Below are 15,154 nucleotides of genomic sequence, written 5' to 3' on the forward strand. Positions count from 1 at the left end.
TTGGCAGAGGTCTGGAATAGGATACAAACTCATCCCTCTGGATCTGGAGCAGGATACCCCTACTGCTTTGTCACTGCCCACTCCTTTACCCCCTGGTGACACCCAGCTTTGGAGAGATCCTTTTGGCCTTTCAACCCGGGAATAGGTGTCAGGTTTTTAGAGCTGGGCAGATACTTCCTTTTGCTTCTGCCCTGGTTCAGCTGTGCCAGTGGCAGCTGTGGTGGGAATATGAGCACTGAAGAGCCCATAAAGCCTGCCAAGATTTACAAGGGTGATTGGCTTCAAGCCGACCCAACCAGTTGTTCCCCATGGCTTGCAAAGCCACAGTGGACTGGGTGTATCTTAGATGAGGGCAGCTGTCCTTCTTGAAGACATCTAATATACCAATATATCATCAGTAAGGTATAAGCATCCCCAGCACTGAATCCAGCCCCAGCTTTAGATGGGTAAGTAGCCCTTATACCGCTGAAGTTAAATGCAGACTTGACATTTTGGGCTGCCTGGGTGTTGTGTAGCTCCTGCTTCCTTCTGACACAGAGCATGACTCTCCATGAGTCATGAGCAAATAGAAAGAAGCAGGCGGGGTCAGTCCTTGGCTCAGGGAGATGGGAACTACCTGGGACGGGATGGGGCTGGGGGCCGCTGCCCTCACTGCTGCCTGCTCACATCAATATAATATACGCGCAAGAGGTCCCAAGTACCCCTGCCGCAGAGGAAGGCAAAAAAACCCCAGTTTGTACCAATCTGACCTAAAATTCCTTCCTGACCCCAAATCTGGCATCAGTCCGCCCCTAAGGAGAGGGGCAAGACCCTCCAGCCAGGAATCTCCGCATTTAAGCCAGGACTGTTTTCAGGCTGGTGTTTGGCCTACTAGAGTGCTCTACCCTGCTCTCGTACCTCTGAATGGGCCAAAATTGGCCCTAGCTTTGCCAGCCAGGTCGCAGCACCATGCTCACAATGGAGCGTTACCCCAGTCAAGACTGCAAGCCACAGAGGGCATTGAGCCCCCTCCTCTGCTCTACACCCCTAGCCATGCTGCCGCATCCATCCTACAGAACAGGCTTCCCTAGCAAGGGTTTAGGGAGATGCTGCCCCAACGACAGTAGACATCACTGGTTCATGGCAGAATTAGACCAGGTGGACACCACCCTTAATCATACCGACCTGTGGGCAGGCGGAGCACGCAAAGTAAGTTTGCTTCTGTTGCCTTATGTAAAAGTGCATTGGAAAAACAGCCTGAAGATCCTTGTTTTGTGTTTTCCATGTGGCTTAAGAACTTCCTAGTGTAGACTCTAGCAGACCCTAAGTCGCTTAATGAAGATGTGGCATAGCATTTGCTTGGCCAAAGTTTGGCTAAGAGAAAAGGGGCAAAGAAAATGATCAGGCCAGAGGAATTTTAGAAAGTTGAAGCAAAAATGGAAGGAAAAAAAAAATTAGTTAAAGGTTGCAAGGTTGCAAAGTTTGCAAAGTCCCTTAGAGTATGTTTAGTGGTGTGATGTTAGGCAAGATGTAGCTTAGATATAGAATAAAAATACTGGTAGGTACATGAATATTAATGAGAGTAGCAGCTATTACACACACATACACATGCATATATAGATATATATATAGATATAGAGATAGATATATATACATGTATATATGTGCATATATGCATATATGCACACATATATACATATGTGCGCACACACACACTCATATATACATATATATATATTATATATATATGCATTTTATGTAGCTATAGATATAGATATACACACAGCTTATTCACTCAGGTTTTTAAATATTTTTGCCAAGCTATGCTCTTCAGCCTTGAACTAAGGTTCTTGCCAAACAGCCCATCCGCAGAGATGAACTAGCAAAAGTGCTCCGTTAAACTTAATTTGAAACCCAGGTGAGAAGTCCTTTCCCCTAAAATCCTGAACAGTTGTTAGAGGCTTTTTGAGACATGAGGACTTAGAGCAATTAGTTTTTAACTCTCTCAGATATTAAGGGGATTGTTGTTTCTTTAGGTGCATGTGCATTTTGCAAAGCTCAATCATTTGTTTGATATGCCTGTGCTGTTTAGTCATCTGTATCTTAACTGTATTTTATTATTGAGTTTGCTGTTAAACATTTAGGTATCCTTATGTCTGTGAGTTTTTAATTTTGTTGGGACTGATTCTGCATACCTTTCTTGGTTCTCAGGAGATACCTGAGGGTCCACACTTGGCCCCTTTCGGATGCATCGTAGCTGGGACTCGTTGTCTACAAACTCCCCATCAACCAGATCTGCTGAGTTTCACTCAAGTATAACAACAGGTGATTGAAGAGGAAGACTGTCTCAGCCTCACTCAAGGGGATTGGTCCAGAGCAGGGCTTTACTCTGGTAGGAGCACACACCAAAGAGAAAGGCACAGTGGAGCCGAAGCGTGCACTGTGCCTTTGGATAATGGTTTTCATTTGCATTGTATTTTAAGAATGAAGGTGGGTGTGATACAGCTGAATTCACATGGAAATGAGACGTCTGTGGTGCTGGCTACTGTCCAGCATGGACCATCCCATAGATCCCTTCCCTAATACCCTGCCATGACCCCGCACTGCCTGCTCGGATACCAGTCCTGAGCCCACGCAGAGCGGCTCTGCCCCACCCTGCAGCAGTTTCCTCCCTCCCTAGTTTTCCACTGCTGTGTCTGAAGCCACCAGGAATCTTTCCTGGCATGTGCCAGAGCAAACACCAGAGAAACTGCAGTGGCAACGGGGGCCTTGAGTTCAGCCTTTGGAGCCATTACAATTCCTCACCCTTCCTTCCTGCTTTTGGAAGATGCTGGTACCAAGGAAGGTGCAAATACATGGTCCAAAGATGGGGATTTGGGACACTGGATGACTTTGTTGTTATATTGTGCTAAGCTATCCCAGCCCTGCGGCCAGTGCACCAGATGGCCAGGTGCTACAGTGCAAGCTATGAAAAGAAATGCCTTTTTGTATGGAGCAACAGTTTTGCTTATGGCAAAAATAGCTTGTGTGTATGCATGGGCTGTCACGGACCTGGAGCCGGGATGAGCCAGCGATAAAGGGAAGGGACCTTAGCAACCTTCAGCTTGGGTTTTCTGACCCATTTCTAGAGCCCAGCTGACTTCCCTGGACATGTCCATCACCATCCAGCTCGTCCTCACCTCTAGTGCCTGGGTGCCCGCACAGCTCCATCATCGTTTGATGCCCTGACAGCCCAGTACGCCTGCACACACGCCTGTTAGTCTCTGGCTTCCCCCCTCTGACAGATGCTTTTCAAAGCGCCTTTGACACTTTGATGGGCCCAACCAAGGGCTGCCTTCCCAGCGGACAGATATGAGTGATCCTGGGTTGATTCAGTTTACATTAAATGGAAGGATTAGCAGAAGTAGCTCTGCCAGTAAGGTTTTTCATTTCAGAAGGGCAAAGTGAGAAATCAAGGGGCCAGTTTAGTGAAGTCAACCTGACTGAAAAGCTCAGGGACCTGAATGTATAAGGGAGGGTGGGAATTGCTTACAGTCAGAGAGGCATAAACTTTCTGGGGCTTGCCTCCCAAGCAAAGGGAAAAGTTGTGGTGAAGGGTTTGTGACCCAACTGGATGAATAAACACATCAGGAAGAAGTTTAGGCATGAGCACAAAGCCTATAATAATCATAGAAATCATAGAAAATGGGGGTGGGAAGGGACCTCAAGAGATCACATCTAGTTCAACCCCCTGCTCAAAGCCGGATCACCCCCAACTACATCACCCCAGACAAGACCGTAATTCATGCCTGACCAACCTGGTTTCATTTTATGACAGGGTGACAAAATGCTTAGATGCAGGAGTAGAGGTGGATGTCGTTTTTGGCCTTCGATACGGTATCTCACCCCATTCTCATCAATAAATGAAGAGGCCGTGACATGGATGTGTACACGGTCCGGTGGGTGGCCAGTTGGCTCGGGGGTCGCACCCAGAGTGCGGTAGTGGATGGGTCAGTATCGACCTGGAGGAATGTGGTAGCGGGGTCCGCAGGGCTCGGTCCTTGGCCCTGTACTCTTCAATATCTTCATCAGTGACTTGGACGTGGGGGTGATGTGTACTCTGTCCACGTTTGTGGAGGATACTAAATTGTGGGGTGATGTGCACACCCAGGAGGGCAGGGAATGATTGCAGGCAGACCTGGACAGGTTAGAAAAGCGGGAAGTGCACAATAGGATGCAGTGCAAGGAGGATGAGTGCAGAGTGCTGCACCTAGGGCACAAAAATATCCAGCACATCGACTGGCTGGGAATGACCCTCTGAGCCACACAGAAGAGGAAAGGGATCTCAGAGTCACAGTGGAGCCAAGATGAACACGAGTCGTCGCTGTGACAGCATCATCAGCAAAGCTAACCCCACTTTATCCTGCATCAGCAGATGCAAGATGAATAGGTGCAAGGAGGTGACACTTCCCCTCTGTGCAGTGCTGGTCAGGCCACAGCTGGAGTACCACGTCCAGTTTTGGGCGCCACACTTCAAGAAGGATATGGACAGACACATCCAGAGGGTCCAGAGGAGGCCACTCGTGTGGTCAGGGGCTTACAGGACAAGCCTGACAAGGAGAGACTGAGGGACCTGGACCTCTTCAGCCTCTGCAAGAGACGGCTGAGAGGGGATCTTGTGGTCGCCTACAAATTCATCAGAGGAGACAGCAAGGGACCAGGGCTCCTCTTGGGGTAACCAAAAACAACGGCCACAAGCTGATGGAGATTAGACTTAGGCTGAACATCAGGAAAAACTTCTTCATGGTAAAGGTGGCCAAAATCTGGAATGGGCTGCAAGGGGGGTGGCGCTCTCCCCTACCGTGGAGGTCTTCAAGAGAAGGCTGGACAGGCGTCTGGTTGGGATCGTCTGACCCAGCGCTCTTTGCTGCCCAGGCAGGGGGCCAGACTCGATGATCTGTTGTGGTCCCTTCTGACCTGAACATCTATGAATTTATGAATGAATATATGACTTTGTCTACCCGGGTCTTGAACACCTCCAAGGATGGAGACTCCACCACCACTACATAACCTCTTAATGAGAAAGTTTTTCCCAATATCCAAACTCAACTTCCCTTGCCATAATTTAGCTGGCAAAAGGGCCAAATCCACACAAAAAAGCTGAGATGGACTTAACAGTAGAGAGTAAAACAAACAGGGAAAAAACATGTAAATGGGAGGAGACTCCAGGCTGCTATGCAGTGAGGAAGGGGCAGAGATTTAGAGCTAGTAGTTCAAAAACTAAACAAATATTTTGCCATCGTTCACGGTATGGATGACGATGTTGAACGTGGAGACAAAGGCAGACTGGATAATAGGAAAAAGGTATGGAAATTAACCCATTTGAAGCTGAGGAAAACTCGAAGAGATTAACACATGTTGGAGAGACCAGGCACACTCCAACCCCGAATCCAGAGACAGCTGGCCCGTGAAATAGCAGGTATGGAAACAAGCAAGCACATTTGTAGGGAGGAGAAAATATAACCCCTATACTCACGTTTTAAGAAGGGGGGAGAAAAAGGCAGCAGGCAACTGCAGGCCTATTATTCTGACTTACACCGAGGCAAGGCTTTCGGTATTAACAGAAGTGGAAGTGGTATTAACAGAAGTAGAAGTTCATCCCAACTCTATGGCTACATGCCCATGGGAGGTAAATAAAACAAAGGATAAATGCAATGTGGGCTTGTCGATGTAGAGAAATTACCTGACCTGAAATGTGTTTGGTTTCATTCTCATAGATTGCAGCAAAGCATTTGATGTGGTGCCTCACTGGAGATAATTTTTAGGCTGGACAAGACGGGGACTAGTGTAGGAATTATATGAGTCAGAAGCTGGTGTTTTAAGGTGAAGCCTTAGGCTATAGGCAGGTGGAACCCCCTTAACCATCAGTCCTGGGAGTGATCGCGTTAATATTTGCATTAATGATGAGGTACCAGAAGTACGTGAGCTAATAAAATTTGTTGATGATGCAGAGCTGGGAGGTATCCTCGGTGCAGAGGAGGGTGGAGAGGTGATCTAGAAAGAATTAGGTAACTTTGAGATCTGATGATATAGAAGTGGGATGAACTTCCAATAACCCACCATGCCAGGTCATCAACTGTGGAGCAAGTGACACAAACACCTGCAATCAGCTGAGAACTGATTGTCTGGTAACGACTGCAGGGAAGGAGGGCAGGCCTTGGTCACAAGACCATGAGCTACTATGTAGAAGTGGAAAGAAGTACTCGACACCAAATATGCAGGTGCCCAGAGAGCAATCCAGACCTTGGGTGCGGGGCCGGGCTTCCTGAATAGTACCTGGTGGATTGAGGTGATGTAGCATGGGATCCACCGCAGAGACCTTGCTGAGCAGAGACTGCCCCATGTTATCAGCAGGGATCCTGGTTTCCTGTGATAAAAAAAAAAATCTCCAATTTTCAGATGAAAAAAGGAATCGCAAATCCATGTTTTTCCATGATCAGAATGAAACATCACTAATATATATCAATATATTATATATATATTATCCTATATATATCTATATCTATAGATATATAGATATAGCTATGTATAGATGGATAGATAGATAGATAGATAGATGCGGGGTGTGGCTAGGTGGGGGGATGTGGCGTGTGGCTGGGTGTGTGTGGGTAGGTGTGTGTCTGAGGTGTGGAAGGGGCGCACAGGTCCGGACACAGAGCGCCAGAGGGGGTTGCGTGCGGCCAGATGCGGAGTGCCCCTGTCCACGCCACCAAACCCGTCAGTCTTGATGGGCATTTTGCTGGTAGATTTATGAAATCCCTTTTTTATCCAAAAATTGGGGATTTTTTATCAGAATAGAAACAGGATCTGTGCTATAACATGGGGCACTCCCTGCTCAGCAAGTTCCCTGCTGTGGATCCCATGCTACGTCACCTGTACGCACCCAGTAAACAAAGCAACCCCAAATCCACATTTTTCTAGGATCACCACTGTATATATATGTTAGTGGCATTTCACTTTGATTACAGAAATATGTGGATTTGGGGTTCCCTTTTTTAATAAAAAAATTGGGGATTTTTTTTTTATCGGAAAAAAACAGGATCCCCGGTTATCAGTGCTCACTAGGGAAGTGCTCAGGACTGAGCTGAGTTTTATGCCTCTCCTCTCAGCCCCCAACCCACCACTCCAGGGAAGTAAATGCATCCATGCAGCATGCACAGCTTTGAAACCCTTCCTGGAGACGGACCCGCATGCCCTTTCACCCCTTTTATATAGCAGATGCCTAGTTAAGTGTTCACCTAGGATGTGAGACATCCAGTTTCAACGCCCACCCTTGCCCGAGGAAAGTCAAACCAGCTGTGGCTGTCACCTGGGAGGCTGCCTAAATGCAATGCTATAGGAGGTGCAAGGCAGCTGGCTACACCTGTCTCCGGAAGCTGTGCCAGTAGGCAAAAAGGCACTGGAAATTCATTAGGCCATAAAGGGAAAGCAAGCATGTGTGTGACTATAGCCCAGTCATCAGAGCCAAACTCAAGGAATTGCATTCTTGAGTTTTACTTGGAGATTTTTTCTGGGTTTTATATTAGAGCAGCACTGGAATAAAATGCAGGTTCATGCTCGCTTATGTCCCATCTCTTTCTGGCTTATTAAGCTTTGAATGCCTTTCTACATGGGAGCACAGCAGCAGCAGGATGGGTGGGAAGCCATTGCACCCAGACAAGCCTCCGCTTTCAGCGCTCTGCCGTGAGGCGGGCGATGCAAGCTGGGCAGGCGAAGCTAAAAATATCACCATGGGCACAGGTGATATTTCCCACACCCATTGGGAAAAAGGCTGAGCAAACCAGTGAGGCCTGCTGGAAAGCCTGAAGCTTGACCTGTCACATCAATGGTTGTTTGAACATCACAAACACCCAGGAACGTCTCTAAGCTGCAGATTTTTGTTGCAGTACAGGGGTAGTAATTAGAGAAGAACATAACCTCAAGGGGTTTCTGCGTGGCTGAAAAGTGCAGCTCTAGACCTGTGCTAAGCTTCCTTCACCAAACTCCAAGAATCTTTTGAGGCAGACATGAAAAAGTTCGCGTATGTTGATGCACAACTTAATATTTGTAGTGCAACCGGAAAGCCAGTGAAAGGAAGGGAGGAAGCACAGAGGTAGCAAGCAAAGCACGCCAGCCTAAGTGCAAGAGGAAATAAGCTGGTGATCAGTCTTGTCTGATGAGCACAACTAACTATCATGGCAGGGCCAATTAAAACCTGTTTTTCCAGTGGTCCCAAACAAGCAAAGAACTTGAAATTACCCAATCGGAAGAGACAACCATTGTCTTGCTGTGGTCAGGGACGTAACTCGTGTACAAATAAATGAAGAAGGAGACTGAATGGGGTGGAAGTGGAGACACTGAAAAAGACTGAAGACCCGTGTCTCTCTCCCCAGGGGTGATGGGTAATAAGTCTCACTGCTACTAGTCATGAAACTATAGAAAATGAGAGTCGAAGGGACCTCAGGAGGTCACATCTAGTCCAAGCAGGACCAGCCCCGACTGCATCATCCCAGACACAGCTTTGTCTACCTGGGTCTTAAACACCTCCAAGGATGGAGATCCCACCACCTCTCTGGGTAACCTGCTCCAGTGCTTCACCACCCTTCTAGTGGGAGTATTTCCTAATATCCAACCTCAACTTTCCTTGCTACAGCTTGAGCCCATTGCTCCTTGTCCTGTCATCTGCCCCCACTGAGGACAGCCCAGCTCCATCCTCTTTGCAGCCCCCCTGCAGGTGAAGGCTGCTATTCAATCCCCCATCAATCTTAGACTAAATAAGCTGAGGTTCCTCAGCCTCTTCTCATAAGTCATACTACAAGTTCTCATGAACCTTAGGATGTTCCTACCAACAAAGTGGGTTTGAATAATGTTATCATCTGTTCCTCTCCCTCTTTGGGGCATGAGAGGTGTCGTATAGATCCACGGGGCTTCATGTGCAACATGTTGCTAAGATGGCATAGGTGAAGAGAAGAGCCAAGGGAGTGATTAAAACATTGAGAACATGCACCTGAACAAAAGGCTCCAGGTTCTCCATCTTGGAGACAATCAAAAAGAAAGGCTGGCTCTGGCTCCTCAGTTTAGGAGACAAAGATCTAACAAGATCCAGGGGCTGGAAGCTGAATCTAGAAAGCTTCAGACTACCACAAAAAAATGGCATTTCTAATAGCAAGCGTGACTCACCGTTGGGACGGCTTATCAATGGAGGTAATTGGTCTCTAGCCAACCAGTATTTGTCCAGCCTGTTTTTCCAGCACCTAAATGCCAGAGATCGGATCTCTCCAGCTGCCCTTCTCACACCCTTTAGGGTGGTGGTAGAAAGCCCAGCTAAGATTTATCCTCACCTGTCTCTCATCACCTACAACAGCAGTTCTCAGCTTTTGGGGACTCAAGGCACCACACAGAAAAACACCAGCTCTTAGTTTTGACTCATTTTTTGACTATGGAAAAATACTAGAGCAACTCTTCCATTGCGAAGACCTCCAGAAGCCCACAACAGGTCAGAAGGTGTCTGCCGCTCCGGTTTCCTGTTTGAAACCTCTGGGTTTATCTTGTGAATCACATGTAAGTGTTTACACGCCTAATGGCACTAGCATTGCACAGCACCCGTAAGAGAAACTCATGGCACGCTGGAAAAAGCTGGTGGAGGATCACTGACCCCCAAGATGAGTCTAGCACATCTCTGCCCTGTCCCCACTCCAGTATTTAATGAATTTCCTCAATCATTTCAAACACCGGAGAAGTGGATTTTCCCTCTCCTCTACACCCAAATCTAAAACCCTTCCTAGTCAATTTAAAGACTTTCCCTGAGTTTAATGGGTATTGGGTGACAACTGCTGCTACCATTCACTACTTCCCCCGGTGTTCTGCATGAGCATTTGGGACTCAAGACACCACAGCGGTGGACGGATAAGCTGACATCGATATTTTCTATGTAACACCAGTCCCTGGATGTTTGCACCCTTCAAGCCCAAGTACAATGCATCCTCTGTCATCGTGTCATTGAGTAGTGCCACGTTTCCTTTGAGGTCCAACAGTCATGCATGCTTTGCCTCTCTGAAGGGGCAGACTCCACCTCTCCTCTTTCCTGCTGCCATGAGGAGCTAGACCAAATAACCCCATGGACATTGGATGCTGGAGGGATATGGTGATGTCCTACCCCTTGGAAAATAGCTGGTAGCTCCAACCCAAGCCTATCCCCCATGGTTCAGCATCTCTGGTGGTGCAGATATAGAGTTAGGGTAGTACCCTTGGTTTTGTCTCCTCTTCTTCTAGCCCCATCTCTGTCCTGTGGAGACCCTGAGAAACCTCCTCTCCCTCTTTGGACGCCATCCCAGTCGGTGCAAGCAGGGAGGATGTTGCTTCTGTTCCTCACAGGGTTGCTATGAAGATGCGTTGGCCAAAGTCAACCAAAGTCTCTGGTAACACAGTGCCAGGAGGGACATGTAATGAGCTGGCCTCACCTAAAAAACGATCCAGAAACTAATGCATGCAGCTGGGAATCAAGGGCGCAAGAAGAGATGGGAGGGGAGCAGTGAGGTGCCGCCACTGAGGAAGGCCCGGGGCTTGGGCCCTGAAAAATGAAAGCAACCAAAACGAGTGCCCCATTTGGACACTGTCTGAAGGGATCCCAGGGTGGCCCGATGAGTTGGGGTCGGCAGAGTCAAGAACCAAGGTACTACAGGGCACCAGGCTGGCCCCGATGGCACCACAGTGCTGACCATGGTACAAGGATATGTCTGGAGCAAAGCACAGGGGCAGACCTGGGCTGTAGCCACTAGTCCCAATCCCATCAAGCAGGTGTGATGGCTTGATTTTGATCCATCCCGCACTTCCCAGTTGATGCTGCTCAGACCAGCCCTGGCATCCAGAGCCCTGGGTCATGGGCATGGATGACTTCTTGCTCGAGTATGCCTTGACCTGCCCATGTAGCAAGAAATTATTTGCACGTCACCCAACCTGCTGGCTTGTTTTGTATAACTCCTCATTGCCTGGCAAGGCTACACCCAGGGTGGGGCATTTGTTCTGATTCTTCTTCACATTGGCCTTTCTGTTGGTAGACAGAAGGCCAAAACCTTTTTTGACACATCAAGTGGTTCTCTTCCCCACTCTCCATGCTCCAGCCTAAAACTATGGGAACACATGGAAGGAGGTCCAATTCTTGCCGTCCCCCACCTAACCTCCCGCCCCAGTGCTCGACCCTGCCTCGTCTTGTGTTTGCCGGCAGTAGAAATCCAAATTACTCGTCTTTCCAGTTATTTCCGAGGTTGCCCATAGTGGCAATCTAAGATATAAACAGGAGGGCACGACCACATTTCATTGTTTAAAACTCCTCTGCAGTTGAATAGGAGAAGCAAATACTTCCAGGGCAGGAGTTTAACACACTTTTGCAGTAGGCTGATGCAACACTGATGTCCCCATGGGGAAAATGGTAATAACATCCTATTAACTTATAGCCTCCCCTATATTGTAGCTCACAAGCATTAATGGATTTGATTTGATTTGATTTGATTTTTCCGTGATTTAGACTGCTTCTGTTTCAGAGGAATTGCTCTGATTTTTTTTTTCTATGAGGGAACAGAACGATGAGGAGGAGGAGGATAATTGTTTTTAAACTATTTCATTGAGTTCAATGAAACGTTTTATTTAGTGAAATCAAGGCATTTCTATCTGCAAGATCAAGACACATATATTCTTCGAAAGGTCCTCATTGTAAAACCGTATATGTTCAGAACAAGGAATTTAAAACTTGAAAAGTCACTTTGAAACCAACCCCCGCCCCCCCCCCCGCCCCAAAAAAAACTCCAGCTGAAAAATTTCCATTCAAAACATGTTGGAATGGAGCATGTTACTGTCATGGAAGTGCTCGTTTGGGTTTGTGTTTCTTTTCAGAATGAAATGTCATCAAAATGGTTAAAAACTTCAGGGGAAAAAAAAAGACATTTTCATGTTGATTATTAAAATTATTTAAATAAATAAACCCTCAACCCCTTGTTAACCAGTTAATTCTGAGCAGTTCCTAAAAGGAAAAACTTCTGCACCATTTCAGAGACCAGGAGCAAAGGCTGGAGCAAGGTGATAAACTCACCCTGCCTCCCGGCCCGGATCCAGACTGCGGGGCTATTGGATCCACGTGGCTGTGGCAGGAGAGAGGCAGCAGGAAAGGAGTTAATACAGCTATTGCTTGCCCCTGCCAATATGCATTGCTAAGGATACTCCAGGCCATCACCCCAAATTCCCAGCTCCCGAGCGCCCTGCAAGCCAGACCACACAGGCCAGACAGACCTAGCCCATGAGCAGACTCGGACACAGGCATGGGCAAACCGGGCAGCCACCTGGGGCCCAGACAGGAAGAGAGCCTGAAAATTTACAAAAACCAAAAAATACAATTGCAAAAAAAAAAGTTTTAATATTGCGCATATGAGGGACTGGCAGTGTTATCAATTAAGAATGAACTGTTTAAAGACATCAGTACCACAGATGTGATAAAGACTTTTGCAACCAAAAAATCATTATCTCTGCAGAAGGGAGGCCCGATATTAAAAGTTCATCTGGGGCTGCCAGGCATCTAGGTACGGCACTGGGCGTGAGCTGTATGTTTGACATACATTTGAGCTAAAGGAATCTAGCAGCTTGCCCCAAACAAGGCACATGGAGTTGGTAGCATAAGCCTGAACCCACGTGCCAGGGATTTAGGGCAGCATCTTTGCCACCCTGACTTCCCTTTGCCTGAGCTGCCGATGCTTGGCGAAGCTTTGCCTCGACCAGGGAAACATCAGACAAGATCGTACAGCGTCTGCCACGTCTGCACAGGGCTCCGAGTAGCATGGCCTTCTGGACGTGTGGACGCAGCAGACTGGAGATCACGGCCGCTCCCAGCCCCGTGTTGCTGAGCATCTGGGAGGGAATCAGCCCAGGTGTTTCAAGCATAGCCACATGTGCTCACAGCTGGATGGGCCATCACATCACGGCTGCATGGCCTGTGCCATCAGACCAGGACACACAGCCCCCTTGGAATCACAGGGCTAGAAGGGACCTCAGGGGTCGTCCAGGCTCGCACCCTGCCCTCAGCTCTGCTGCTGCCCGAGCTTTCTATGCAGCTTCCTCCAGACCGACCATGCTCCAGAGGGTGCATGACAGCCCGGCAACCATTGCTGAGCAGGTCTTGGAGCTTCGGGGCAAAGAGCCGTGCTGTTGCATGGGAAGGAGCTTCCTGAGATCATCCCAGAGTGCGTCCACACTGCCACCGGCTGCATCACCATGCCAGCCTTGATGCAAGGGCAAAGCCTTGACCCCAGAGACTCCCACACCAGTTGCAGGTTATCCCCAGCACCCCTGATTTCCATTCTTCTGCATCTTCACTACCGCCGTCAGCCAGGCTACCTGGATTTAAGCTAGTGGGCTCCTCCCAGCCCCTTCTGTGTGGTCGGGAGGTCCCCAGGCTAAACTGCTGCAGATGAAAATCAGGCTGCTGCAGCTGTTACTTTTTTATTTTTTGTTTTTCTCTTGTTTTCTGCCTCTGGGGCCCTGGTCTTGGGGAGATGCCAGCGTGTGGCAAGAAAGGAAGCAGCACCCTGCCAAGTGACCTCATTGCCTCTCTATTCGAAGAACTCGTTTTGCTGCAATTCCCAATGAGAAACAAAGGGATCCGCTTCCCATCATTCCCGGAGAATCCACCCATGGGGCTGGAGACAATATAAAGCTGCCAGGAAGCTGCTCCTCGCTCTCCAGGCAGTGGAGGGTCTTTGCGGGGAGCTGTTTTTCTTTACCACCCCAGCGACAGGGACCTGCTGAGGATGAAGGCCTTTCTGGTTGTTCTGGTGGCTGCATCTGCATGTGTACAGCCTGGTAAGATGGGACCGCAGGGGCTTTTCGCTGGGGTACGTGGTGGGGTTGGGAAAGGCTTGAGGATGGTGGGGGATGTGTTTCTTCCAAGAAGCAAGAAGGCAAAAGAAGAGGCATAGGAATCAAAACTCACGTCAGAAGTGATATGTCTTTTATTGGACCGACTAGATAGTTGCACCCAAAAATATATATATTTGCAAGCTTTTGGGCACAAGCACCCTTCATCAGGCATAGGAGATTGCAAGGATTGGTTTTCAGGAGGGATGGCAGGGTGGGCTCTGTTCTTGGCTGGGCGGGAGAGGGGCACTGTTAGATCAGTGAGAGGTGCTCCGATCATGAGCTGCTTTACTGTCAGGCACAGTGGAAAGCAAATGAAGTGGAAAGCAAAGAAAGCAAATGCAGAGCACTTCACAGTCAGGACACTGGTGTTGCATGCCCAGTCAGCATGGGCGCTAGGGGAAGGAGGAGAAAGAAACAAAGCCTAGGGACATCCCATGCTGCTTCAGCCAGGTAAGACATGTAGGGATTGTCATAGGGGTCCCAGAAAGGTGGGGCTGGAAGGGGCCTGCAAAGGCCACTTCTACTCCAACCCCTGCCTGAAGCAGGACCAGCCTTGTCCAAACCATCCCACCCAACCGTAATCTATTGGGGCTGTGTGTGCATGTGCGTGTGCACGTGTGAAAAGATTTGGGAACAAAGCAGTAGGGCCAAAGACTGATCAGAGCTGACACGGCCTCTGCTTGGCCCAACTGGTTAAGGGCAGGATGCACAACTCCCGCTCGACTCCCCAGTGCAGGTGCTTATACTGCGAGGAGGAGCATGGGTTGGGCAGCAGCCCAGAAGCTCCTGCTTCTGGTTTCAAGTGAATCTGGAGTGATCAGGAGCGGGGCTCAGATTGCAAAGGCGAGAAGCAGATTAGATTAGCCCTGCTCTGCATACTCATGGGTCCCTCGGCTGTCGCTGCCCCCGGCCCCTGCTGAAGACAGGACCTTGGGCTAGTTGGGACCTGGTTCAGTCCAATTCTTCCTGTTCTAAGGGAGCCTCAGCTCCTGAAACTGCTGCCACTGCACCGATTTCCACCGGCTGAAAGTGCAGGCCCATGGGGCCAAGTCCTGCCTGGCTTTGCCCCTCATTAGGTCACTTCTGCCTGTGCACAGCAGAGAAGAAAATATTCCCCAATCTCAGCAGAGCTCTCCCTGCACTGGTTTGAGCTCAGATTTACAAAGGGGATGAAACTCGGCCTTGGTGAGGCCGCAGCTGGAGTCCTGCGTCCAGTTTTGGACTCCACAATTCAAAAAGGATGTGGAGAAGCTTG

General features: G+C 48.7%; 1 protein-coding gene across 1 annotated transcript in view; it reads left to right on the forward strand.

Annotated features, from left to right (window-relative positions):
* Positions 1-13,763: 13,763 nt before the first annotated feature.
* Positions 13,764-15,154, forward strand: part of LOC109322450 (secreted Ly-6/uPAR-related protein 1-like) — a 7,908-nt gene continuing 6,517 nt past the window's right edge. The window contains exon 1 of the mRNA XM_019553510.1: positions 13,764-13,842. Within this exon, the coding sequence (XP_019409055.1) occupies positions 13,791-13,842 (52 nt within the window). The 5' untranslated portion in view covers positions 13,764-13,790. The remainder of the gene's footprint in view (positions 13,843-15,154) is intronic.

This window comes from Crocodylus porosus, unplaced genomic scaffold (genome assembly GCF_001723895.1).
Source record: "Crocodylus porosus isolate Cpor-Errol unplaced genomic scaffold, CroPor_comp1, whole genome shotgun sequence".
Lineage (NCBI taxonomy): Eukaryota > Metazoa > Chordata > Crocodylia > Crocodylidae > Crocodylus > Crocodylus porosus.